At 36.3% G+C, this 26,147-nt stretch overlaps 1 protein-coding gene across 1 annotated transcript; it reads left to right on the forward strand.

Moving 5' to 3' along the window:
• dnajc5aa (DnaJ heat shock protein family (Hsp40) member C5aa) lies at positions 1 to 25,988 on the forward strand. Its single transcript, XM_088937182.1, has 5 exons — positions 1 to 132; positions 14,607 to 14,734; positions 16,413 to 16,626; positions 17,270 to 17,441; positions 19,096 to 25,988. Exons 2-5 carry the CDS (start codon positions 14,625 to 14,627, stop codon positions 19,197 to 19,199), a joined length of 600 nt encoding a protein of 199 aa, XP_088793308.1. The 5' UTR covers positions 1 to 132; positions 14,607 to 14,624; the 3' UTR covers positions 19,200 to 25,988.
• Positions 25,989 to 26,147: the final 159 nt, after the last annotated feature.

Here is a 26,147-nt window from a genome sequence, read left to right on the forward strand (position 1 = left end):
GTGAACGGGCACGGAGAGAGCTGCTGCAGCCGCCTGTGTGTGCATTTTGGAGATGCGATCGTAATAAATAGCATTGGCTTAAGGTAGATATTGAATACACTGATACAGCCCGCCGAGACCGAGAAAACAAAGGTAAGAAAAGGCGCCGGTTGTCTAATGCAATGCCATTGAGCCCTATTCATTTATTATGTTGGTCTATTCACTGTCCTTGGATTAATGCTGACTGTGGGTTTGCCTAGTAGTAGTATAGTAACCAATATGGATGCTGCCGCTGTTTTTGATGCAGCACTGAGATTAGCAGTTTTAAATCCGGCCTGTCAACCGATGCAGGAGAATCCGAGTAATCCGTCTGACAGGTTTTCAGTTTTACTCTGTCTTTTCCTTTTTTTCCACAGTACAATAGCACACTTTTAGTTGTTCTGTTACTGATCTTAATTATGTTGGGAATCTAGAAACCTCCATTGTGCCGATGTTACAATAAATCAGTGAGTCATTCACTATTCACCATTCACTTTAACGTGAATAATGTTGATGCTTGAATGCTTCAGTGACTGTCAGAATGTGTCAATTTCAAAGATCATTAATCTGTGATTCCGGTGTGTTTCTGATTGTATTAAAAGCAGTGTATTTTTATTGCTGAAATGCCAGACGTGGGCAATGGCAATATTCGACTTAATCCTAGGCCATATATTCCATTTATCACTGTAAATTAATGTATATTGTACATTTAAGTGAGTTTAAAGCTGAAGAATACAGTTCTTATACATTTAATTTCATAAATGTATATTAAATTAAACCCAAATGGGTCTCAGTCTATCTAACCAGCTGTCTCAGGGGAGAATCATCGGTGCTTGTGTAATTTTAGTTAACTGTGAGTTAGAGTGGTCATTCCCTGATCTGATGTCAGCTTTTTATATCCGGCCTTCCAGTAATTCCTTTTCCCATCAAGAGAACACAATTTTATTTACCAAAGACTCATTTATCACCCATAGTGAAATGATATGATTTATGAGGCTTTATGCGTGTTTTTGGTAACGGCAGGACTCTGCCAGGTTGAACTCGGAGCATTTGCATAAAATTATAGTTCTGTAGTCACTTCAAATAAAGAATTGTAAAAATTACATTGATTCCATGTGCTGTAATTAAGGAAGTTTAGCAGGGAGCCATTTTTTTAAAGCAAGGCTAACCTCTATCTTGAGTACTCATTGGCTGCTGAATTATGAGATGGAGACCATGCCGGGTGGGGGGGAATCGTACTCAATTCAGACATTCAAATAAGTGTAAATACTTTTTAAAAATGGTTTAAATGGCTTGTCCATTTATAATGGTAAAACTAAAGGCATCGTTAATTTCATTCATGGATATGTATCATTCCTTTATAATGGAAGAGTGCATGATGCAAGCATTAGGTGATGTGGAGTAGCTCTGTTTTACTCTCCAGCTGTGTCTGTTTGATTTAGCCTGTATCTTGTTTCTGTCTGTCAGACGCCACGTGGGAAGAGTGGAATCACCAAAGTAAACGATCACTCCTTCACTGGTTTGCTGTGGCCACTGCCGGCCTGCTACGCTTGAAATTAAAGGGGAGGGAAGGTCTTGTACGGTTAGGAGAATGGCGATTGTGGCACTTGCCTTTCCTCTTTTAGACACACTGTGTAAAGCGAGAGGCGATGACCACAGTATACTTAAACTGCAGAATCTTTGCAAGGCCTATGAGTGTGTCATAGGTTTACACAAAATACAGGGTGGTGCATAAAGTTAGATTCTTCTAAAAATATAAACAGCACAGGAAAACATAAAACAAGAAGTGCTTTATAAAACAAATATTACATAATGACAATTGGTGAGAAATCCCCGTCAGTTTTTAAATAATTTACCATATTAAATACTCTTTTATCAACTGTGTATACCTGGCCAGTGGTTATTAAGTATAAACTGATTTTCTCCATCTCATTGTTATAATTCTTTGAGTCAGTGAATCCATTAGTTAGGGTTTTAAGTAAGAACAGTGGGGTATTCACAGCAGAAAATGCAATCAAAAGTAAAATGGCTCCCTAGCCTTTAATCTTTGCAGTGTTGAATGCTTTACGGTTTTAATGTAATTATTTATCAATTGTGTGAAATTACTCAAATCTCAAACATATTTTCCTATTTCTTGGGCAATGTGAAGCAGCAGTGAAAATAAGTAATTTATTGGAATATATATAATAATATATTATTTCAACTATTATATTTTATATATTATATTATTTCAGTATCGTAAAAAGCAGAAATTAAACATTTGCAGAATGAATAGGTCTTTAAATGAGCTTTAGGGAATAGGGTAGTCCTTTTTAATGAAGCTTCCTATAAGCACCTTTCCTCTAGTGAGCCAATAATGTTTTGCCACCCTGAACTAAAACAACACCACTATTGCTGGTGTCAGAATGAGTCACTGCAGGTCTCAAGATTTGTATGAGAAGGGTGGGCTGAAGATATGACTTCAGTTACAATCAAAGACTGCTTCAGATATTAATTGTGCTGTTATTGTGTGGGCTCATGCACTGCTGAAAAGCACTTCAGAATCCTTAGTATCTTCATAAATGGAAGATACGTGAATGTTAGAGCCATTTATTCAGTGATAAGATGGTATGCCTTTGTTTTTTAACTAAGCACCATCTTCAGATGCATTCCACAAAGTCATTTAATTACACCATTTTAATAGCCATTTTATTTTATTTGAAAATCAGCAACTCATGGGACACTAAATGAATCTCTAGGAGAAGAACAATATCAGATGACTAAAATGGGTACAGATCTTACAAAGGAGAAATTAAATAAATCTAACTCCAAACTCAAATTACTTAAGCCTTATTCCATTTCCTTTCCCTTCCATGTTAGTTTCTAAAATAAACATTTCAGTTTTGAAAGATGGTATAGGGCGTAAGTTGTGATCTCCATCTCTTACTTGGTGCTGAAAAAAATGTTGTGTATGTGGGATTTCTGATTGGTCATCAGTACATTTTCAGTGGATTTCATTTAACCAAAGACGTGTTCTTTGACTGACATGTATTGATGAATAAGTGACAAGTAATAGGTTTATTCCATGCTGAAAAGAGAAGAAAGAAAACGCAGCGTTTAGGCCGTGGAGCTTTCTTCAGGTGAGTTGCCTACGCAGCTACCCACCTGAACTACTTCATAAATAAGTAGCAAGTATGTAGTTCTGTACCATTGAAATAGGTCTCTCAAATTTCCATGCACATTTTCTTATTACCTTCAAATATAATTTAGTGTATGTTTCCTTGTCCCAAGCCCTGATAATTAAATACTACCTTCTGGCACTTTTGCCTGCCCCATGTGGAGTACTGAGAATGAAACCAAGGTGGAAGTTCACAGTATCACGTGATCGGTCACATGATCACATGATCGATCACATGATCATTCATATGATAGAGGTATGAAGTAGTTTCACTTTGTGCTGGGACTAACTTTTATTTACTTTATTTCGTAAAGGAGACAAAAATGTTTCATTCATTTTATTTCAATTTCCCTACTCTGCTTGCATTTTCTTGTTTAACTTGCTGTCAGTAAATTGTACACGACAGCCTATTTTTTGTTGTTCTGGAGAAGAATGAGGAATTGAATCATGTCAAACTGCAATTGAAGTTCGAATGACAGAATATAAATAGGTTTTATAATTGAAGTTTTCTATGTTTTTTTTTTCCTTTTACACTGAAGAAGTTGAGTGGTACAAATTATACCTTTGATTTTTGTTCTGCCTAATCTTTACAGAACTCCAGTCATTTTATTACAGTATAGAGTTTAATTACAGGTATATACCTACCTTTAATCATCTTAGGTTGTTTAGCTTCTGGTTGATAGATTGCAGATTCAGTGATATTTTCCTTTTTTTGTTGCGGATGCAGTTTGCAGTGCATCCCACAGCAAATGCACTTTCGGAAAAGCAGAATTGATGGTTGCCTCCATTAGCTAATTAATTAAAGTGATTTGGATGCTATTAAATCCTTTATAGTCCTTTTGGTGTCTGTGATCAATGAATGTACCCAAAGCTTGATTCTGGGGTGACAAAAGTGGGGCTTTGTGGTACTAGAAAATAATATTCAGAACTCTCTCTTTGGGGGAGTTAGGACAGTTATCTGACTCAGGGTATAACATGCTTTTTTGTTGTGACTATGGCATCAGTAGTAACATGATGGTTGTTAGACTGATGCCAAGCTGGTTTTGGGTTAAGACTTTTTATGTGACTAGCAGAATGATCCTTAGAGAAAGGGAGTACTATAAAGTTGTACTAATTCCAGCTGAATTAGAGATTTCCTTATGAGTGAGTTTCCAATCTACCCTGAGTGCACATTCAGGTAAGGTAACAGACCTTTCCAGTTGCCTTAATGCAATAAGCAGATTTTGTTAAAGTGTGTACGTCAGTATTAAGGCATCAGCACTAGAAGAAATGTAACTTTGGGGAAAAAAATGAAAATCCAGTATGTGTTCAATCATGTTTTATTTTTTTTTGGAAGAAAATGAATCCATTAAGTTATTATTCTTGCACTTCTCCACATGCTTGCACATTTTTTCTCTTTACGTTCCCCCCCTCTAAAAAATCTCTCTGGCATATTTCGAGTGTTCAGCTGTCGTCTGAGGATCTCTACAGACAGGTGACCAAATCTCTGCTTAGCCTGGGATTTTCTTTCTCCTTTGGAAACCGTAGGGGAAAAAGTGAAATCTGAAGAGCACTGCGTGCTTTTAAGTTCTTGGCTCAGCTAAAGCATTTCTTTTTCCATGGAGTTTTGGTTTATTAAGTAAGCTTGTGCAATGCACATAGTACTGACTAACTACTTAATCAAGAGAGTTTTGCTCCTAAGTAGAATGTGTTACTAATTTGTGGAACATTTTCTTAGTGACTGTGCTAAGAAAAGCTTGAAGTAAAATAGACATGGAAGACAAAGGGAAGTTTATCAGTTATGCGGTGGAGTTTTCTGTCTTGTTGAACTACTAGTCATGCAGGAAGCTGTTGCTGGGAATTGCACCATACAGGACCATTGTGCAAGGTGTAAACAAGAAATGCAGTTTTCTGTCAGGAAATGAATAACAAAAATAAGGATCAAATAAAAATGGAGCTTGAAGTGGAAATATTCCAAAATTAGGTGGTTCTGCATGTGCACGCTCTTCCTTTTCTGCTAAACATATTGTGCTCAATTTAGCCTGCAATGCTAATGCTAGCTAGCAGTGCAATGCTAGCCTGCAAGTTAGCCTGCAAAGACAGTTCAAATTATCTAACTCCACCTAGAGCTAAAAAACACTGAAAGAGAATTTAAAAGAAACAGATGTTAGGTATTAAATGTTTTTTTGTGACTGAAAAGCATTAGTGCACCTGTATGGAGAGTGAAAGCAGCTGTATGTACAGTACCCGTAGGGCATAATGAAGTTATCATATTACAGTGTATTGATTGTAATTGAGGGCAACCTACAGTTTAAACTACAGGGTTAATAGGTTTTAGTGGAAACACTTTCATTCAAGGCCAACATGTTGAAGTCTGTAATCCTGTTTTTATAGTAAGCATTTACTCATTCCATAATGCTAATTTTATGACTGCTTGTGATAGGAGAATAGATAATTCATACAAGAAAATACTTTAGCTAATGTTATAGATTAAGTATAACTGGTGTAGTTTTCAGTTTACACATGAATAAGGCCTGGATTTTTAGAGCTGTTGCATTTATTGGTATGTTTCTTTAATATTGTAAATCCCTGATCAGTTCGGACTAATTGGGACTGACATTTTTGTATGAAAATGTGCAGAATTAGGAGCCTCATATAATGTTATTATTAAAATGCAATGTTAAATTATACTGCAGGTGTATGTTCTTTATGCTGTGATCACCATGATGGTGCAGTGTGGGGTAAAAGACAAATTATATGAATGGTAATCACAAATGCAAGAAACAAAATCACTATATTTTAATAAGGTGACCCACGGACAATCTTATATTTTTGGAGCTGTTTCCATATTTGCAAAGTGTAAAGCAGATAGGTCTAATTAATATTGTGATCTCCCTGCCGTTGTGATTTGTGATATAAGCCTAATTTACTCATTCACAAATAACTAATTTCAATGTGCAACGTTGCCAAATATCAGGATTAAGCTTCAGCAGTGCTTGATTTTATCTTGGTACAGTATGGCTTTACAGAAAAACAAGCAAAAATATGAAATTGATTTAATAACATCGAATTAATTGATTGTTATCAAAGTCTTAATTAGTAAATGAACATGCTAAAAAATCTATACCAGTGTACAATACATATTGTAATCTTGCAAAGAATAGTTTCAGTTTTAAGTCATTGAATCAGATTTGAATGTAAGAGGGAAGCTCTTTGCAGAAGCTTAAATTCTTTCCACATGTATTGATGCACAGTTTTAATTGTCAATAGTGATTAAGTCAAATGAGAGATCAACAGACTCAAACATTGCCTTAGCCCTGTAATACACTGTATTCATGTGCCAGTGTGGTTTATTAATATCCATCTCTTAAAACATTACATTACATTGGTCTTTGTATTTGTAAAGATTAGGTGACTGTTTCACTTGTTGATTCTCTTGCTGTTAAAGTGCTAGATTAATCACTGTAACTGTGCAGTTAACATTTTGCCATCAATAAAGGAAACTCAAGAACCTGCAGTTCATTGGGTGGTATAATTTTTCAAAATTTTAAGGTGCCTGCTTTTTCAAGAGGTATTTAAAAGTGAGGATTCACAGAGGATACATGATATACAGGTGTAGCTTAAATTACGCGATGTTTGAAAAAATATGGATCTGTCTATTTAAATCATCTTCCTTTCCTCAGATTCTGTTTACTATTGTGTACTATGTAAAGGATGAGTGTTATACTATGATTGCACGTTATTAAAGACACCTTAAAATTTGCACTGTGCATGTGAAAATCTGAAAAATATAGTTTGACATAGATTGCAGTGAGGCACAGTTGTTTCCTCTAAATAATTTAAATTCAAGCCATTTATATTGTCACTTGAGAAAAAAAATTAAAAGTCTACATCAGATGCCTCTTTAATATTGTTTTAATAAAAAAACAGTGTCTGTACTGCATTGTTTATTCAAAAGCAAAGCAAACTGTTTATGGACTGTTGTATAAACTCCAAAATCCTGCAAGCTATATAGCCTACAAAAGTGTTCTGTATAATACAAAGACAAAATTATCAAAAAGGTTTTCATACTTGCAGTTTTAAAAGTATCCTAAATGAAACATGCTTTTGGTCCCTTTTTAGTGACCAAAAAGCATAAGACTCAATATTAAACTTCTCAGCTCATTCCACTACTGACTCTTGAGCTTTCAATGCAAACTGGCATCAGAAGAAATCAGAACATTTTAGGGCAGGAGCACTAATCAATGCATTGATTCATTGGTGCACCACTAAGTACTTGCCTACAGGGTTAATGAGCAACAACCTTAAATAACATACTTGTGAAAAAAGGGAAGACAAGCGCAATGACTCTTTGTGTCATCATCTTTGCGTCATCATCTTTGTGTCATGCAATCATTCTTTGTGTTCAGTCCTGTTTTCGAAACTTCAGATCATAAGATTGTGACTGTGGTGGAGCTGTTCTTCACCCGCAAGGAAGCTGGGAGGGAGGGGAATGAGGGGTGAATGACAGTGTGTGTGCAAATGGCAAACACTGAGTTAACCACCAGTAACTGCAGTGTCTCAAGGCATATTCCAGCATTCCCCAAACGGTTAGATCGTCTCTTCTTCACAGCACCTCCAACTGGAGCATTTATCCACTTTTAACAGAAGCTGTGATTAAATACAAGCTATCCCTTTTTTGGGAGAAGTTACTTGATCTCATGGTAGCTACAGAGACTGCAAGACCTGTCACAGCATAACAGTCAAATCTAATTAATGAGGCAACACTTGCAAATTTGCTAAATAAAGGGTCACTAGTCTCTGTAAGAGACACTTTCTGCTTAGGCTGGCTCATACGTCTAATGGTTCACAATGCTGCCGTTTCAACTCTAGTTTGGAAGAATCTCTCATGTGTTTTAAGCAAAATAGATGTAAGTTTTGTTTCGTTTGTAGTCTCGATGACCACAAATTAAGGTTGGTAGTAGTTATTATGAGGTATATAGATGTGTATGTACTGTATGTTTGGTATTTAGATGTGGAATTACAGAATTAGCCTGTGCACAGAATGCATGCAGTAATTCATCCTACTTGTGAATACAGTGTAGATGCATGGCTTGGCCTGGTCAGTAATGGAATAGGAGACATTCCTAATTTCCAAAACCAGTGACTGAATACATTGTTATGTAGGAGATGTCATCCACTGGATGAGATGTTAAACCAAGGTTTTGACAACTTGGTCTTTAACATTCCTGTGACATTTTGCAAAAGTGTAAAAATGAAAGAGCAGCTTTAAACTCGGGCAAATGAACAGGAAGTCTGGAAAAGAAATAAAAGGTAATCAGGTCTTTGTTATTATGTGGCTATTTTTTAATGTCGTGGACAGAGTGTTTCATTTCAGCAGCTGTAATGGATCATACTGTGAGGCATGATAGCCTGGTTAATATGTGAGATCATATCTGTAATACTCATTACTTTATTGACAACAGACTTTGCAAACACAGAAGTTTAATCTATTTAACAGCACAGTCAGGGTGTATCTTCTGTGCAAATAAGAATGGAGAAAAAAGGGCACCTCTCAGAACGTATTGCCAGGGTAACTGCTTTCTACTTATCCTCCTGTAATTACTCACTTGTATCATTCCCTGGTAACACCAGATGGCAAGATACCTTGTGCTCTCAAGAAAGTGACAGGCGATAAATGCATTATAGTGCTACTAAATATGGAAGGAGAATGTAATCATTTTATTCCAGAGATTATTTGTTCTTCCTAAAGTAGAATGTTCTGTAATACATACATAATTCATTTCAGAAAGAGGAAAAGGGTGCTTCAGACATCCTGGTCCATGTTAATCTATGGAACCAGGCAGAACACACTGTGACCAGCAGGTAGAATTATCTAGCGCAGTCTGAGCATCATGAGGAAACAGAATCTTGCAGTCATGGTGGGATTGTTGTGATATTTCTGCAGTAACGTGGCTGTATGCTGCAAGGCATCAGTTCAGTGTCGTCCACTGCAATAACAGTCCTAAATCAGGTCATAAAAGGGACCTACTGTAGGGAAATGAGGATTAGACATGAACTGGTATGATTTTAGTAGACTGTTGTTTCACAGTTTAAGCAGCACAATTAAAAATGGATTCACATAGTTAAAATTACTTAAATTTTTCATTACTGTTTTATAATGCTATTGATATTAATAATTAATACTGAAGGCTGGTGTTTCTCTGTTGATCACATATATTAAATTGAACTTACACTCTTGAAACTCTTTTTCTCTTGAATAGACATTCTGAAGTCATCAATCACTTTTCATTTGAGAATTTGTAAATGATCCTTATTTAAAAGTTGCATCTAAAAACAAAAACATAGTGGGGGGAAAAAGCTGCATAAAATGTCATGTAAGTGGATTTCCAGTTACTCATGCACTGTAGGTGGTCCAAGCTGTCTTTTGTACTTGCCAGTTGCTGTTGTCTTTAATTTTTTTGTTTTCACCAGCTGCAGCAGACCTACAGGATTTCACACTGAACTCCATAGCATCTAGAGGAGGAGGTTTTGCACGAAAAAAAAAAAAAACATTTAAAGAGCAGAGAAGGCCATTTAATTTGGAGTAGAAGGAAGTGAAAAAGAGTGGTAAAGGGGTGTGGAGTGCAGTCTGCTGCCAAGAGATTACGTCAAAGAGAGATCAGTCGCTTTAATGAAGAAGCCCAGCAGCTTGGGAGTGTTTGTCCAGTTAAGAAGGGCACATATGGATAATAGAAAAGCAGGCTGTGTCTCTTTGTTGTGGAATGGTCAATCAGCTGATCAGAGCACCTTATTGTAATTATAAAGTACTGATTAATGGTACTGCAATGGCATTTGGATTTGCATGTGTTGAAAACAAGCAAGTAGCATTATTAAAAAGAATTAACGTAATAAAAAGCTCATGGAAGGCTGCCATGTGGAAGACATTTGTATTTAAGACTGTATGACCCTAGATGTTAACATACAACACTTATTAGATTAAAGGAAACCTGATTCGACCTGGAGCTAGCTTAATACTGTCTCCATCTGAGGAACAATGCAACCAGATTCAGGATTTATAAACAGAACACTTTTTAGTTCTGTTGTACTCAAACTGTTGACAGATTGAAATACCAAGTGTGAGGCAGGAATTACTGAAAATTAAAATCCTTTTGATTAAACCTTTGCCTCTTGTATACATAATGCTGTTTTTCTCAGTTTTGCTTCATAAATCTTAAAATGCACTTTTGAATGTCTCACAGTATTGTTGAAAATGAGGGTGGTTTGCTGATCCTTAGTGCTAGGTCCGGATCCGTAGTGCCAGAATTGGCCACCTAATTAAAATAATATAGTTCAGAATTAGTGATCTATGAAACCGGTGGTTTAAGCCATAATTAATAGTTACCTTCAAAGAACCTTTAAATAAGAGTATTCCTAGCCTTGTGCAGTGATTCCGTGAAATATAGGGACCTTTTAAAAGAAATTAAACCAATAACCCTGAGGTTTGATGGTACTTAAAGGTGCTTCATTGAGCTCTGATGTCACAGGCAATTGCCATGGCTATGTCAAAGCAATTACAGAGAAAAGTCAATGAATGTGAAACTAAGGTCAGTTCAATTCCCCCATGTAACCCTACTTGTCCAGACTGATCAATTGTGTGCATCAGAGACATTGGTCTTACTTTGGTGACTGATGTTTTTAGGTTGTATAGCAGAGGTAACCAACCCTGGTCCTGGAGAGCCACAGTCTAGAAGGTTTTAGAAGTGACCATTAAATCACCAGTTTCTAAAGGCATGAAGTATTTTTGTGATCAGTTAATCAGGAGGTTATTTGTTAAAGTACTTTAGAGTTTGGTTTGGGACCAAAATCTCAAATGTCTTTGTTCCCATTTTTTGCAAATAAGTAAACTGTAAATTGATTGGGGGTCTCCAGGATCAGGATAGCAGACCACTGTAGCACTGAGCTGGCTGACACATTCTGGTTCTGTTTCATCATAAGCAGTACTCATACATTATAGTTGTACTGAAATGCAATGTCATGTTTTTGCAGGGATTCTTTTCATAGCTCCACGGGAGTCGTATTTGGCAGCAACATTAGCAACCATTTTTGTACTTTAACCTGCTGATTTTTTTAATAGATGTTCTTATTTTCAGTGAGTCCTGAAGCAGTATGATGTTGTAGGGTACATACCATACAGTAATTGCACATACGATTGCATATCAGTCCTGCAATATTTGCGTAATTCGCATTATCTTCTTTTTTTGTTTCTTGGATGCCTGTACAAGAACATTTGTAGATCCATCCCCAGCTGCCCTCCCATGCATGATTTTGATGCATTCGGAGCAGGGAGACCCAGAGCGGAGCTGGTGGACAGCAATCGTAATTCCTTTGCTCTGACTTCTAATGACTCCTGTGCACGGCACCTTTCCGTTGTACACAACTGTGCAAATTCTCAGTACTTATTTCAAGAAAGGAATGGGGTTTTGTGCTGCCCCAAAAAGCATATTTTAATGCCTTACATAAATACAATGGCCTGGCTCTAAATGGCTGAGATTTCAAGAGCCCTCCATCATGTGTGTAAGTACAGGTCTCATTTCAGTTATCGTGCTGGAGATCTGGGTAAGTGAAAAGAGATTGCTGTTAGAGATTAAGCTTGTCCATATGGTGCAGAGGGAAAGCCGCTGCATTGCAGGGCTGTTGTAGTCAGGGAAGCTCGAGGAGTAATCAGGCTTAATAACCCACCAGAGCTGCTGAGATCTGGCAGCAATAAAAGGACCTTGAAAGAGCAGCACTGGCTGTTTCTGTAAAGGAAATTCAGTTCAGTTTATTTGTCATATGCATAAGTGCAATGAAATACATATTTGCATGTATTCTTCAACACGAACATATTAAGGAAACACCAAACACAAACACAGAACAGCAGCAGCAACAGCGAAATTAAATAACATTTCAACATTTTAGCACTAGATATACTGCTATCAATCCACGAGAACTTCCTACCAAACAGTACTATTTCCATCACATATTAGGTTATGTGTAGTATATTTCCCATTCTATAGACAAAAATGTTTGTTTTTTTAAATAAGAATGAGCCTTGGTAGATTTTAAAGGAAAGTAAAGGTTTATTCCATGCTTAAAAAAGAAGGAAAGAAACACAACATTTTGGCTATGGAGACTTCTTCAGGTGTGAGATTTCATGCTAAAGACTTTATACTTAGATTTTATACTAAAGTAACTTAAGTATAAACTTCTTATTTTTGTGACTTCTTATTTTTTATCATTTATTTTTCTGTGAATGTGGGTCAAACAGGCCCGTGTATTTCGTATTTGAAGGTTGTGACATTTACTCAATGTTATCTCATATGTGTTAAAAACGCAACAAATGAGTATTGGAGCCAGTAGCATTTGTTGTGTTTTTAATACCTGTCAGTTTTTAAGTAGTTTGCTTCATTTAAGTCAGCCTTTCTAATTGTTCAGTGCATATTTTTGATATTTTTTTGCATATTGATCAAATGGATGGTTGCAGGTTTTCATCACTATGTATCTGTGATTCTATTGAGCTGATGGAAACTTTGTTATAATTCTGGCATTGTCAGGCATGATTTGACTTGAATCAGATTTTGTGATTGAAATTGCTTATGATATTGCAAAATTTGTACTGCTAAAACTACTTTCTATTACAAACACAAAAGCTCTGAATATCGAAGAGAAGGAAGATGATTTCCTTTTCCCCCAATTATTTGAAGATTGCAGCATGTCACTGCAGTTACGCAGAGCTAGCAGGACACTGAAGCCCGGTTGCTTTAGCTGCTTTAAAACTCATGGCTGCACATGTCTGCAGTTCAGAAATAACTCGTCACAGATCCTGCTCTGTGTAGTCAGGCTAATCTGTTAATGTTTCTTGACAAGCTGTCAGATTATACATCAGGATAGTGTTTCTGCACACTTCCAATAATGCAGCAAAGGGAAAAGAGGCTGTTAGGTTTCTTGTGATAATTGAGCTGTTGATAAATTTGGCCATTTGATTCAGTGCCACATTGATTGCATAGGTATAGTGACTTTAGATGCCTTGGACACCCAGTGCAGTAATTTTAATATTTTGTATCAGTGATGGAATAGGGAGTAGCATTGTGTGTTATGGATTGCTGTACTTAATTTCTTAAACACAGGAATAAACTGATTTCAATTTTTTTCATTTTTAAATGTTCTGTTGGCTGTTGAAGTTTATTAGATTTGCAGTTATTTTCAGTAATTTTAGAACTACACACATTCAGGACTGTGAGCTAAAATGAAGCCAGTTGGGCTTATAGAGAAGGATAGAACACTCATTATAGGAGTCTTTGATATGTAGTGATTCTCATCTATCAATGTTCAACATGTGTAGCTCATACATACAAGAGCTTTTTAGTAAAAGAATAAGGGAGCTAATTCTTAATTGACAAGTTGAGGAGAGACTGCATACAATTATTTGTGGTAGAAAAAGTATGCTTTAACTAGGGTGTTTCTGAAACCAAAATCTTGAGTGTAGAAAAAAGTCTGAAGGAGCAAGCAGATCAATTATATGCTTCAATTAGCACTGGTGATTAAGGACCCGGTTTGAATGAAAACTAGCAGACACAGCAGTCTCTCAGGAGATGAGAACCACTATTATATATAATACAGCTGAGGGAGGTTTGTAAAACCTTTTACTTTGTAAAAAAAATGTTTGAGCACCATTTTGTAGTCTTTTGTGGCCATTATCTAAAATTGATCTTTTCCAGATATATCTATGGCATGTATGTAATGTATATACAGTGCTTCACAAAAGTATGCACTCACTTTCCCAAATTGTCCCATTTTGTTTAATTCCAAATGAAGTATCACTTTTTTTTAAAGAAATATTTTTGAAACTTGAATACCCACACAGAATATTCCGCCCTGTTCTGTTTAACTGGTGAGATTTATAGATTTCAGAGCATACATTTGGCTATGTGAACAGTCTGCTTTTATGGTGTAGCACAACTCCAAATACGGTTAGTCATTCTAAATACAGTTCATCTTTCTGTTTTCCATCTTTCAGTATTGTGTTTGTGTGCTGTGTAATTATTCACCACCCATCAGTGGTGATCTGTCATTCAAACGAAACACGTGCTACTAGCTTGATATTATACAGCAATCTGCGTGTGTGAATTCACTTGGCTGTCGTGTACTGCCAATTATGAAAGCCTTTGAAATGTCTGATTTTTTTCAGAAATCCTGTAAAGGGGGAAAATGTGTGATACTGAGCTTTATGCGTTTTCATGTTTTTCATTTGGTCCCAGTCAATTTATTGATTTTTGTGTTTGCTAGGTATTCACAAAAGCAATATTTTAAGGATAATTAATTGCATTTGCCAGACGTCATGACTCGGGCTGTGTTTTGTTTTTCTCTGTCTAAGGCCTTAATTTCAGCTGCTCCCTTACAGCCTAGTGATGTGGTAACTTGTTGTCTCCAGGTTGCCCTGAAGTAAAAGATGGCAGAGCAGCAGAGGCAGCGATCCCTGTCCACATCTGGGGAGACTCTCTATCACGTCCTTGGCATCGACAAAAACGCCACACCAGATGACATCAAGAAATCTTACAGGTAAACTGCTTTTCCCCTTTAAACCTGGCTTAGGTATGCATTTCTTATGCTGTGCCCAGTTCACTTTTACACAAGCTATTGAATTTTGTTAAAAAATTCTCTGAGGGCAGGAGGCTGTGAATATTTTCTATTACATTTGTCGATTCTAGACAAATGTACTTTTTCTGTAAAACCAATAAATAGCTTTTGGTTACTTATTGCGGTATAGTAATTGCTTTCAGTTACTTCAACACCTTGTTTTCTATTATAGTGTAATATGAAGCAGTTTAATTGCCCTAATTCTTAAGATACAGCAGAATTAATAAACTAATAGAAGAATAATTCATTTCCTGGCATTGAGTATTGCAGTTCCTTTTTTGTGGTTTTAGCCTATAATGCACTGGAGGCATTTCAGTGCTTTTACAGAGTCTAAGTGCTAGGCATATTTCTAACAACTTGTCTAAGCAGAATCTCTCCAGCTCCTTCTGCTTGCCCAGCATTCACTTGTAAAGAGCTTAGTGCAGGTTGCATCAAATACATACAGGTCAGGTGACTTTAAGATTATACGTTATTGTTAGTATAACCATCCAGAATGTTAATCTTGTTCTACCCAAGGGATTTAATTTTGTGTTTACAATAAAATGGTAATTTCCTATCAAATTAAAAGGAGGGAGAAATTCTTGTGCAAAAACAAGCGCCTTAAGCACATTTCCTCAAATGTCAACAAGTGTTTACTTTTGCTTCTTTAGTCTGTCTTTCTGCTTGTTCTTTTTATGAAAATGTGTTTGATCGGTTTTAAAGTGTTGAAAACATGAGAGTAACCTCAGACAAAGTGACCTCAGTACATACTGCTTAAGAGATATATTGTAGACCATTTAATTTTCTCAGTGTAGCATAAAAAATAGCATTAATTATTTTATTTTGCTCAGTGTAAATGGCAGTTTATAGATGCATGTTACAACATTTTAATATAATGCAGTTTTAATGCACAACTAAATTTCTTGTGATGCAGGGTAGATTAAGACTACAGGACAACTAGTGCATCAGGAGCTCAGTCTGCTGCCTCAAAAAATCTGTGGCGATTGGGAAAAGGAGAAAAGAATAACCATAATATGAAGCATATGCAGTAAAAGAGCACAAATATTTCTTGCTGCACAGCCGTGCTTTTTGTTTTCTTTTTTTAATATTGAATTTGTACCGAAGTCCACAAGAGGGAGACACTGGACTGGCTTGGTAACTGTCCGCCTTGTGTGCCTTTACCTAGAAACAGCAAAAGCTGGAAGTCGCATTTTGTTTGTCATTTCATGGCAGTATTAACTCATAAAAATTTGTTGGTTTTTTTGTTCAGACTAAGGAAGCTTACTAAGTAAAGCACCATTATTTGTGTTAAAAAATTGCAGCTATGTCAATACTAATATTGAAACAAATTAATAGTTTCAAAATACTTCCAGCAGTTGTGTTACTAGCCATCTAAACTTCCGGTTATTGCACACACACGAGATCTGTACATGAAAGGTGTAGGGTTTATTTAAAAACATACATGTACCAAAGGTTTCAACAGTTACTTGGATCCCCGGAGCAAAACTCTTGATTTCCTCTTTCGCTTATTTCTGTCTTTTACCCACACTTGCACTTAGATTTGACTTTTATGTAATTTTGTGTAGTGGCGGTGAAATAAAAGGGATATGATTTCACACAGGAAACTTGCACTGAAGTATCACCCCGACAAGAATCCAGACAACCCAGAAGCTGCGGAAAAGTTCAAAGAGATCAACAACGCCCATGCGATCCTGAACGACCCCACAAAGCGCAACATCTACGACAAGTACGGCTCTCTGGGGCTGTACGTGGCAGAGCAGTTTGGGGAGGAGAATGTCAATACGTACTTCGTGCTGTCCAGCTGGTGGGCAAAGGTAAGACAAGCCAGGGCCATGCTATTGTCAGCACTCATGCGGTAAATTAAATTGTTCAGTTTAATTGAAGGAGTGGCAGCCAATGTTCACATGTGCATCTGTGCTCATTCATTAGACTGCAGATCTGGGGTTTTGTTTAAAGATTACAGTTGGGACCAGTTTCACCTATTTGCAGCATTTTCTAAAGAATCAGTCATCTCCGGAGAATGCAGAATTTTAAAATCATAATATATTATGAGTGGAATTTGGTCAGGAACAGAACGCTGCTCACCTATAAGGCTCTACATGGCTTGGCGCCATAGTACCATTCTGACCTTGTATCTTCATATTTCCCCACTTCTCAGCCTTCGTTTGTCTCCCCTCAACTCTTTCAAATCCAGGCACAAAACCTTCTTTAGAAAGGCTTTTATTTAATTGATGTCTTTTTTCTATTACATTATAAACCCTTCTGTTTATCTGTGATAACTTTATCTCCAGTGTTTGTTGCTGTTTTCATTTTGAACTTTTCTGTAAATGTGTTATATAAAATTATTATTATTATTATTATTATTATTATAAGTGTGTGGACGATTATTATTATAAGTTAATGTACTGTCACGCTGCAGTAGCCCCTTACAGCGCACCTCGTGCTCTCGCCCTGCAGGCCCTGTTCGTGTTCTGTGGCCTGATAACAGGCTGCTACTTCTGCTGCTGCCTGTGCTGCTGCTGTAACTGCTGCTGTGGGAAGTGTAAACCCAAACCTCCCGAGGGCGAGGAGCACGAGTTCTACGTCTCCCCAGAAGACCTGGAAGCACAGCTACAGTCTGACGAGAGAGGTGAGGTGAAGACCAGGCAGGCTCTGAGCCGCTGACTCCTGCGCCGTGGTCGGTCTTTAAAAAGGAACAAGAGCTTTCCCACAAATGAGAGAGAGATTTTAGAGCATCAGGGCTGGCTGTTTTACTGGCTCTAATTTACTGTATGCTGGCTCTAATAATTTTTGTGGGTAAAGTCCATCTAGTTTTCTATTCAGCTTCTGTTTATTTTCAGAAAACATCCTTTATATAGCTTTCTTTCTTGCCAAATAAAATAGATTGTAGTAGTGGCCAGGACCATTGTGATATTACATCTCTTCACTTCATTTATATCGTCTCTTCTGTTGAGTTATATTTCCCAAAGCAAAGTCTTGTTTGAATATTATCTGTCTGAAATCTGGATTCAGCTTTTCCCATATATGTAGTCATACTTCAGACTGGTTGTAATTTTCATATTTTTCTATTACTAAACTCTAACATAACACAATGATTTTTCATTGTTTCATCTGTTGCTAATATAGTTGTGTTGCTGATTGTACTCTGTTCTGCTTTTTTGTTGGTGTTCTGACTAGTTTGGCCTTTTTGAATTGTGAATCTTTGAAATAATATATGTTTATATATCAGATGAGATTTCCATTTTTGATCTGAAAAAATCCTCTTGCTAATCGGAGGTCCTCGATTTCTTTCTCTCCTCTTTCAAAAGAATCACATGATAGGAATGAATATCATATTGGAATGTAATTTGTGAGAGTGTGATTGAACTGAAATATGTGTATGTGTTTTGCTGTTGACTGTCACTGATGGTGTTGTATTCATCCTAATGTTCAGATCAGTTCTAATACGTTTGGTATTAGAATGAGTATGGTTTCTCATAGCTCAGGCAGTAATCCTGTGTTTCTGTATTAATTAAGGGTTTTCCCATGTGACTTGTCAAAGAACTGAAAAGTTTATTTTCCAGAAGAGTAGTCTCTGATGTCTATGACTCAGTCATTAGGGAAGAGAAGATGGACCAACTTTCACCTTCTTACATCTGTTTGTCCATGACGGAATATTAGATAAATATTTAACTCTATTCACATGACTGACTGTTATTTCAATACAAGCACTCCCCTTTGGCTACATATTTTTTTCTAACTCCAGTAAATTGTGGTCTTTCAAGTGTGGCTTAATTGGAAAGAAATTCGAAGGTTGCCCCAAATGTATCTTCAGATTTTGCAAAGAAGAGACCCTAGAATGCAGCGTAGAATTAAGACCTGATATATAGCTATTTAACTTCACTGTGTTAAATATGTGTTAACTGTGACAAAGTTATGCATTTGTCATTGTAAAACTTGAAATTAATACCTTAAAATAAAAGGAAAAATGTTGGTATTGGAAGATGATAACTTTATTTTTCCACAGCCTGTTTTTATTGCATAAACCAACTTGTGCGTGATTTACTTTGTATGCCATATTCCCATTGATAAGTCGAGCCTAATAATGCTGTAGTTTTTCATTCTAACACAACACAGGGGTGTTTCTGCAGACTGCTCCTTACCTGAAACCTTGCCTGTGGCTTTTCACTTTCTGCAGATGAGGACGGAGATGTTGTCTTGTCAAGATAACATAGCACGAGAAGTTGTGTAGAAGACAGACGCACTTCACCTTGCCTAACATGTCCCATTTGTTTCTCTCACAGAGGGAGAGGCCCCAATTGTGATGCAGCCATCCTCAGCCACAGAAACCACTCAGCTGACAGCCGACAGCCACCCTAGCTACCACACCGACACAGGATTCAACTAGATCTCCCTGCCAGGGCCTGTAAATTCAGAGTTTTAACGAGGAAACAAGGGGTCAGTTCAACACTGGAAAAGAGAACGTCAAGGGAGAGATGGGGAGAATGAACTTTCACAGACATGTTCTGCCATGGCAGCAACAGACATCAGAATTCATTACAAATTATTTTTTTGCCTCCGATCTCCACTACTCACAATCCTATCCACCTCATGTGAAGTTCTGTAGCATGCACTATTTAATGCAGTTTAGGTAGGTTTTTCATTTTATGTGTCGTCCTAAGACGTGTATGTATCTATAAATGTGGTTTATTTGCACCACTGTCGATTCACAATTTCATTCAACAGTGCTTTGGAAAATGAAAGTTCTGCATGTCGGCTATTATGCTTTGACATGTCCAAAAAGTAAGTTGAGTAAGTTTTCCATGCATAAAATGTGTCCTTAAATTTTGGAATCAAGAAAGCACAAGGCAGTTTGTGTGTTTCTTCTTGTTAGAAGATGCTGATGATGGTTTGTTCTCTGAAACCATGGGGTTAGCACTCTGCATGTGCTGTGCTTCAAATTTGATTATATTTTGAATGAGATGAGCACCAAGAGTAGAGTACAATCAGTAAGTTAATGTTTTCATCAGCACAGTACAATCCAACTTTTCCTTCCTCAATATGAAATAATGCATGTTTGACAGTTAATGAGTTTGTTTTCTTGCGGTTTTGTCTATGTGGGAAGCATTTCCTGAGATTCTTTTTCAAGTAACATTCCTTAGAACAATCAATATCAATGCCATACAGTTTGTGTCTCGAATGCCTTGTGTTGTCTCTGCAGCAGTGATGGAACCACTGCTAAAGCATTATTTACCCATGGTTAGCTTTTATTAATTTAATGTAATGTTAGCTTTAATTTTAGACTGTAAAGCCAAGAATTAAGACCCATTTAAGTTTTTTTAGAACTAGTTAAATTGCCTGTTGTTCAAGTCTGTACAATTAACAATGTACTGCAGTTGTATAGCAGTGCACATTTCAGCATTTTTGCAAGTACTCAACATATGCAGTATTTGTTTTTGAGAAAAAGTGCTGGCCTATAAATCATTTGAAAGTAGAGTATTTTTTTGCTTTTTGGTTGTAATTGAAATTATGCTGCATATTTTTAAAAGGTGGACATACCTAAGAGAATATGGCACAGTGGACCTAAATTCATCAATGTAAGTTGTTAAGGAACTAAAAGTAAATCCTTTTAAATGCCCTCTTAAATGTTCTAGCACAAATGTACACTTTTAAAAAAAATTGTTATAAATCAAGTTACAGATAAAAAATGTAATTGACATCATTCAATAATGTTGACAAAATTGAAATAAAGAGGAATGTTAGCCTGATTACACAGGTATTTAACCTGGTTTTGTTAGTAAAACATTAATTTGATATTTGTTACAACCATGTAATACCGTGCACAACACCTTTATAAATCAGAAGTAAATGTACTGTATAATGTACATTTTGATGTGAAAATAAGAACACAAAAATAAGCTGACTCAGATGCTGAAAGGGGGCACACCAATCCAATGGGGATATGGAAAAATGTTAATTACCCCAGTAACTCAGTAGTATTTTTTTACAGAACAACCATGTAGCATGTAGCATGTATGAGAAAAACATCAAGTTTTTCTCATACAGTACATCATTTTTCAGACACACGTTGGTTCCATTTGTGAACTGCAACACTTCTTGCCCAACTTCTAACTGGACTCTAATCCACTCATCAGCAATCTTTTTTTCATCTCTGCTCTGTTTCAGATTTTTTACTTTTTGTCCATTCTGACCTCCGCACAGTATTGTGGGGCTGTGCACAGTTAGACTCACTTATCTAACTGGTTTGTAAATATTCCGTTGTGCGAATAATTTGGCCCGTTGTTCACATCACCAACAGCTTGTCCCAAGTAGGGAATTCTGTTCAATTTCAAAATGGTACCAAAGGGGACACAACTCTGAACTGAGTAGCTTTTAGCTTGGGACACGTCCTTTCTGAAACTCTTTAAGAGTTGTTCGTCCTCCTTAAAAAGCAACTGTGAATAAGTGGAGTGAATACCTATTCGCTAGTTATTCACATCCATCGAAATGCGTGCCAGTCTATAGTTTATATTATGCTTTCCAATGAAAATAATTAACATTTGAACTATTGTGTGTGTGTGTGTGTGTGTGTGTGTGTGTGTGTGTGTGTGTGTGTCATCAGGAAGAATTTGTCTCCCCTTACCTTTTTATGAGTATTTTGGTGGTGAGTGTTTGTGTAGTGAGTGAGCGATTGCTCCAATGTGATATTTCTACTGCTATTTCCACATAGCCACAGCTGTTCTTGCTGTTCTCAAAGATAATGTAAAAAATTCGTGGAGCTTACATTAGAGTTTTGTTTTTATTTTATTTTTTGTTTTCAGGTGGGAAGAGAGAAAGTTGTCTCCATGGCATTTCATAGCATTTCTGTTGTCGAACCAACTTCTCGTAATAAGGTAAAGGGACCAATTAAAAATAGAGAAACATCAATTCTTTCACCACTTTGGATATTAGGTACATTTTTCTTCCTCGTTGTTCAAAAAGGAGAAGACAATACTATATTAAGAATTAATTTGAAGTCCTCGGGCTGTCAAAACCTGTATGGATTGAAGTGAGACAAAATGTTAAATGCTTTGAATCAGTTAAGTTTCCTCAGCTCTGTGTTTGTGTACCGTACTTGATATTTTTTTTCTGTTCTTTTTCGTATCGAGGCCAGTAGCAGTAGTGATATATTTACCAGCAGTCATGTTGTGCTATGCAAACCCTTCTTTTCATATGTAAAACATCAGAATATGGATCAATTCCAATTAAATCATATTGGGTTATATTAAAAAAATGTGAAGGAAAAGTTTAAAGAGGATCTGTTGCAGTGTTGAACCAGTACTTGAAAAGCTTTAATACAATGCAAGGGCAGCTACTTTGTGTTGTAAAGGGTACATTATGTTCAGGAATTAGCACGGATTAACACTAATAAACAAGATTTAAATCTGGGAATCAAAGAGTAACATCATTCCTGTTTAGCTGACACTCATTAGTAAGGGGTATGATCATATTTTATATTAAACCAGTTTTCTTTGATATGTATAATGGCTTTCCTTGCATCTGTGTTACATAAATATTCTGTGGCTGAGCAAATAATAAATTCAGGTTTCCCCAATCTCCTATGTCCACATTACTCTTTGAATTAAATATCTTTCTGTAATTATTTTACTGCCTATCCATTTAACCTTCTTTTTGTGATTTTTAGTGCAGATCATAAATGGTTAATTTTTTTTTTCCTACAAAAATTTAGTTTTTTTTAAGTAAGCTTAATGTCTTTAATAAGCAGGAAAGTAAATGGTTTTGAAATGGAAGCATCACTTCAGATATTTGGAGTTTCTTCTACTGTGAGAAATCTGATCATGACCACATGATGCAAATCGTTTTCCATATCCTTTATATTGACTTAATCATTTGGTCCCAATTACCTATAGAGTACTGGTGCCTTTCTACAGAAGTAATAGGCTATGTCCCGAAGGGTTCCATTTAAGACCTGATGCAGAACATCACGAAAAGCTGTAAGGTACAGAAGACTATAGTGACGCCTGAGCCTGTTTATGGCTTACCCTAAAACAAGACAACATATAAAATTTGAAATAGTTTTAATTAATAATGTTATTGTGGTTTGCTGGAGATTGGGCTCCCTGCATAAATACTTAAATCTAAATAAAATAGTCCTAAATTAAAACTAATAGTAAACATGGAAATGAATGAGGGTTTAAGTTTTTTAAGAATAAGGAAAGAATATTTCCTTGTGCACAAGACAGTTACGGGAGATTTTCTAAAGGGTAACATTAGCAGTGAGATACACTTTCTACAACCAAGGGCCTTAAAGGGCAAAGTTAGAGGATGAATTAAAATAAAAGGGAGAAAAGTCTGGTATTTTAATTATCACATCTGTATAACATTTGGGCTGTTTTTTTTATTTACTTTTGAAAATCATCTGAGATTTGAGTGTCATATGTGACATTTTGTCTACAGCCATCCTCTGCTGTAGTATTTTTGTTGTGGTTTAACATGGTATGAAGCAGTCTTGACTTATATATATATATGAAGATGTTTGTTTTGTAGAAATGTCAAAATACTGTAGGTACAGTATGTGGTTTTGCATTGCTTTTGTATTTCTTTTTTTATATGTGTTGTATGACCTTTTATGAACTGCTTAAGAGGCAGTACTGGTACAAAGGGAGAAGGAACATTCATTTTAAGGTAGCATAGGTGTGTCTATCTATATTTTGTATTTAAACACTGGTAGCAATGAACCTGAAGATTATCTGCTGAGGAACAGTGCCACCACAACAGCAAAGGTTTTCTTCTGCTTACCCCTTTCTGCCACTAGACATTACTGGATTACTCTCCAGACTTTTTTTCCATGGGGGATCTTGTATGTTTTGGGTTTTTAAAAAAAAAATTTTAAAGCGGCAGCCATTTGTATTCAGGAAATTCCTCACAGTCTAATCCTCCAATCCTGCTGGAAGTGTTCTGTTGAAACACTATCAGCTGTTGTGCTGTGCGTATGAGATCACTGCTCCACTCCTGGAATATGAACTCTACTGATTCCTTGCAGCCCGTTGCCCTGTGTAGTGATGTGAGCCATGTCCACTCTTGTTTCCAATCGAAACCTCTTTCACAACTGCTGTTCCATGGAAAGTCATTGGACACACCTGTTACACAACCTGCAGTGCACTGATTTTGTACGTTGTGTTATAAAATGAAGTTCCTGCTCTTAGTTTCCAATATATTGCAACAGATTGCAAAAGCTTTCCATGTTTTGAGCAGTCTTTTATTTTAGATCATGAAAATGCACTGAAAAAATATTCCCATGAACAGTATCCGTTTAGTTTTTTTTAAATCCTAAATATAGCACTGTCAGACTTATTAGAAACTGTGGAATCACCATGGAACCAATTGAACAACTAGCTGTTTAACATATTAAAAATGGAAGAATTGTTTCCTTGTTCTTTAATGGTGAAAGTTTTCCTTTTATTACAAATAGCTGTTGCTGATGTTTTTCTTATTTTTTAAAAATAGAAACATATGCTTTCTTTTTAATTAGATGAAAAGGTGTACTATGAATTCCATTTCTGGGAACCTTCAAATATAGAAGGCCACCTTGTGACTTTCTGTAGGAGACTCCCTTTACTTTGGTCCTTTGAGCCTGGTTAACTACTGTCTATTCATTCTAGTCCCCAAATTCAAATTCTTTAGCTTGTAATTTTATCAGTACAATATATAATGTGACTTCCAGGGGTCTGGAGTGTGACCTCTGCAAAGATTCTCACCAGGTTGACAAGCTGAAGGACCTCCATCTCCTTCACGCTCAGAGTTTCTGATCCTTCTCTGCACATTTCCTAAAGTTGCTAAATTGGTAGCAGCATAGATGGTTTGGACTGCTTTTGGTCACCAAAAGTGGAAAAACATCACAAAACAGCATTAAGGCTTTGTCTTAATCTTGCGTTGCTCTTACATTTTATTGCCTTTTATAGCTTATGTTGAAAGAGAACCGTTTTCAAACTTAAAAAAACTACAAAGAGAAAAATATTTCAACATTATTTTCACTTAACTGAAAAAATAAAAGTATACATATGAAGTAACAAGTAAAGGTTTGTTCCATTCTGAAAAGACAAGAAAAGCAACGATTCGGCCATGGAACCTCGTTGTGTTTACTTGTTCCTTTGCAGCCTACATATGCTGACGTAGCTACCTACTTGAACTACATATGAAGAATGCACTGAATGAATAGGAATTCTGAATTCAGTTTCAGTCACGTTATGCAAGTTTTACATTATGTTCCATATAGTAGTAGTCTGTACCTTTGTCTTAGTATTTTATCACTCCATGTGCCAGATATCAAGGTACATCTGTTTGTCAAAAGCTAACTTTTTGCAGCTTGACCTGCGTCAGCTGTATGATATGTGTTTGGTTGTAGATGAGTGAAATGCCTTTGTGTTGAATTGTTATCCATGGGCAAAAGTAAAAGTCAATTGGCATTTAAAATGCCATGCAGCATAAGCTTCCCTACCTTGGGCTATAGCTATAGCAAAACATGCACTACCTTATTTTTACTGTTTATTTTTCTCAAGGATGCTGTTTTCATACTAGCTGTTCTGTTATTGCTGCCATGTTAAATTGTTTCCAGTACAAGTGAAGAAAAAGGCGATAAAGCAACATTTTTTTACTTTTGTGTAACCTGCCACTTTGTGTCAACCTGTATGCCAATAACATGTTTTAATGGTTTAATATGAGTTTCTAGTAACTCCCCCTGCTTTTATTGGTGGTGTGGTATCTGTGGTCATTTACTTAGGAATCCTATCCCGAAACCTCATGACATGCTATGGCTTCTTTCTTGAAATGTTGGAAAATGCAAACTGTATGAGTGAATGCATTGTGTATTGGAACTGTATTGGATTACTGAAAAAAGAAATGTTATTTTAGAATCTTTAAAAAATAAAATAGTGGAATAATAGTGATATGGTAATATGATGCATTTTTTCTGTTATGTTTTTAATAAAGGACCATAGTTTAAATCGTATATAGATGTGGCCATTAAAAATGTGTAACACATGACTTAATGGTTAAGGTCTCTTGTACATACACTAAAATAATTATATTAATACAGTTTTATGTTTTAGCATGGTTATTTATGTACTGTATGTCCGAAAGAAAATATGGGCAATTTATCTGATTTGCTGTTGTAAAATAAATGTTTCTGATGCTTAAATGTTGTCTTCTGTGCATCTTTTAGAGAACCTACTTTCCTTTGCTTTTCAGAAGTATTGTACCAACAGCTATTACCCATTCCTGCTGAGTTCCCTTTAGATATTCTATGTATAACTGTAGACCTTGTTTGAAAGAAATTACACCCTCCTCTCAGACATTT

This window comes from Atractosteus spatula, chromosome 19 (assembly GCF_055471065.1).
Source record: "Atractosteus spatula isolate fAtrSpa1 chromosome 19, fAtrSpa1.hap1, whole genome shotgun sequence".
NCBI classification, from domain to species: domain Eukaryota; kingdom Metazoa; phylum Chordata; class Actinopteri; order Semionotiformes; family Lepisosteidae; genus Atractosteus; species Atractosteus spatula.

Coding starts and splice junctions, on each gene's coding strand:
- dnajc5aa (XM_088937182.1), top strand. CDS start 14,625: ATGGCAGAGCAGCAGAGGCAGCGATCCCTGTCCACATCTGGGGAGACT. Junction 14,735..16,412: donor GACATCAAGAAATCTTACAG/GTAAACTGCTTT, acceptor GATTTCACACAG/GAAACTTGCACTGAAGTATC. Junction 17,442..19,095: donor GCTACAGTCTGACGAGAGAG/GTGAGGTGAAGA, acceptor TTTCTCTCACAG/AGGGAGAGGCCCCAATTGTG.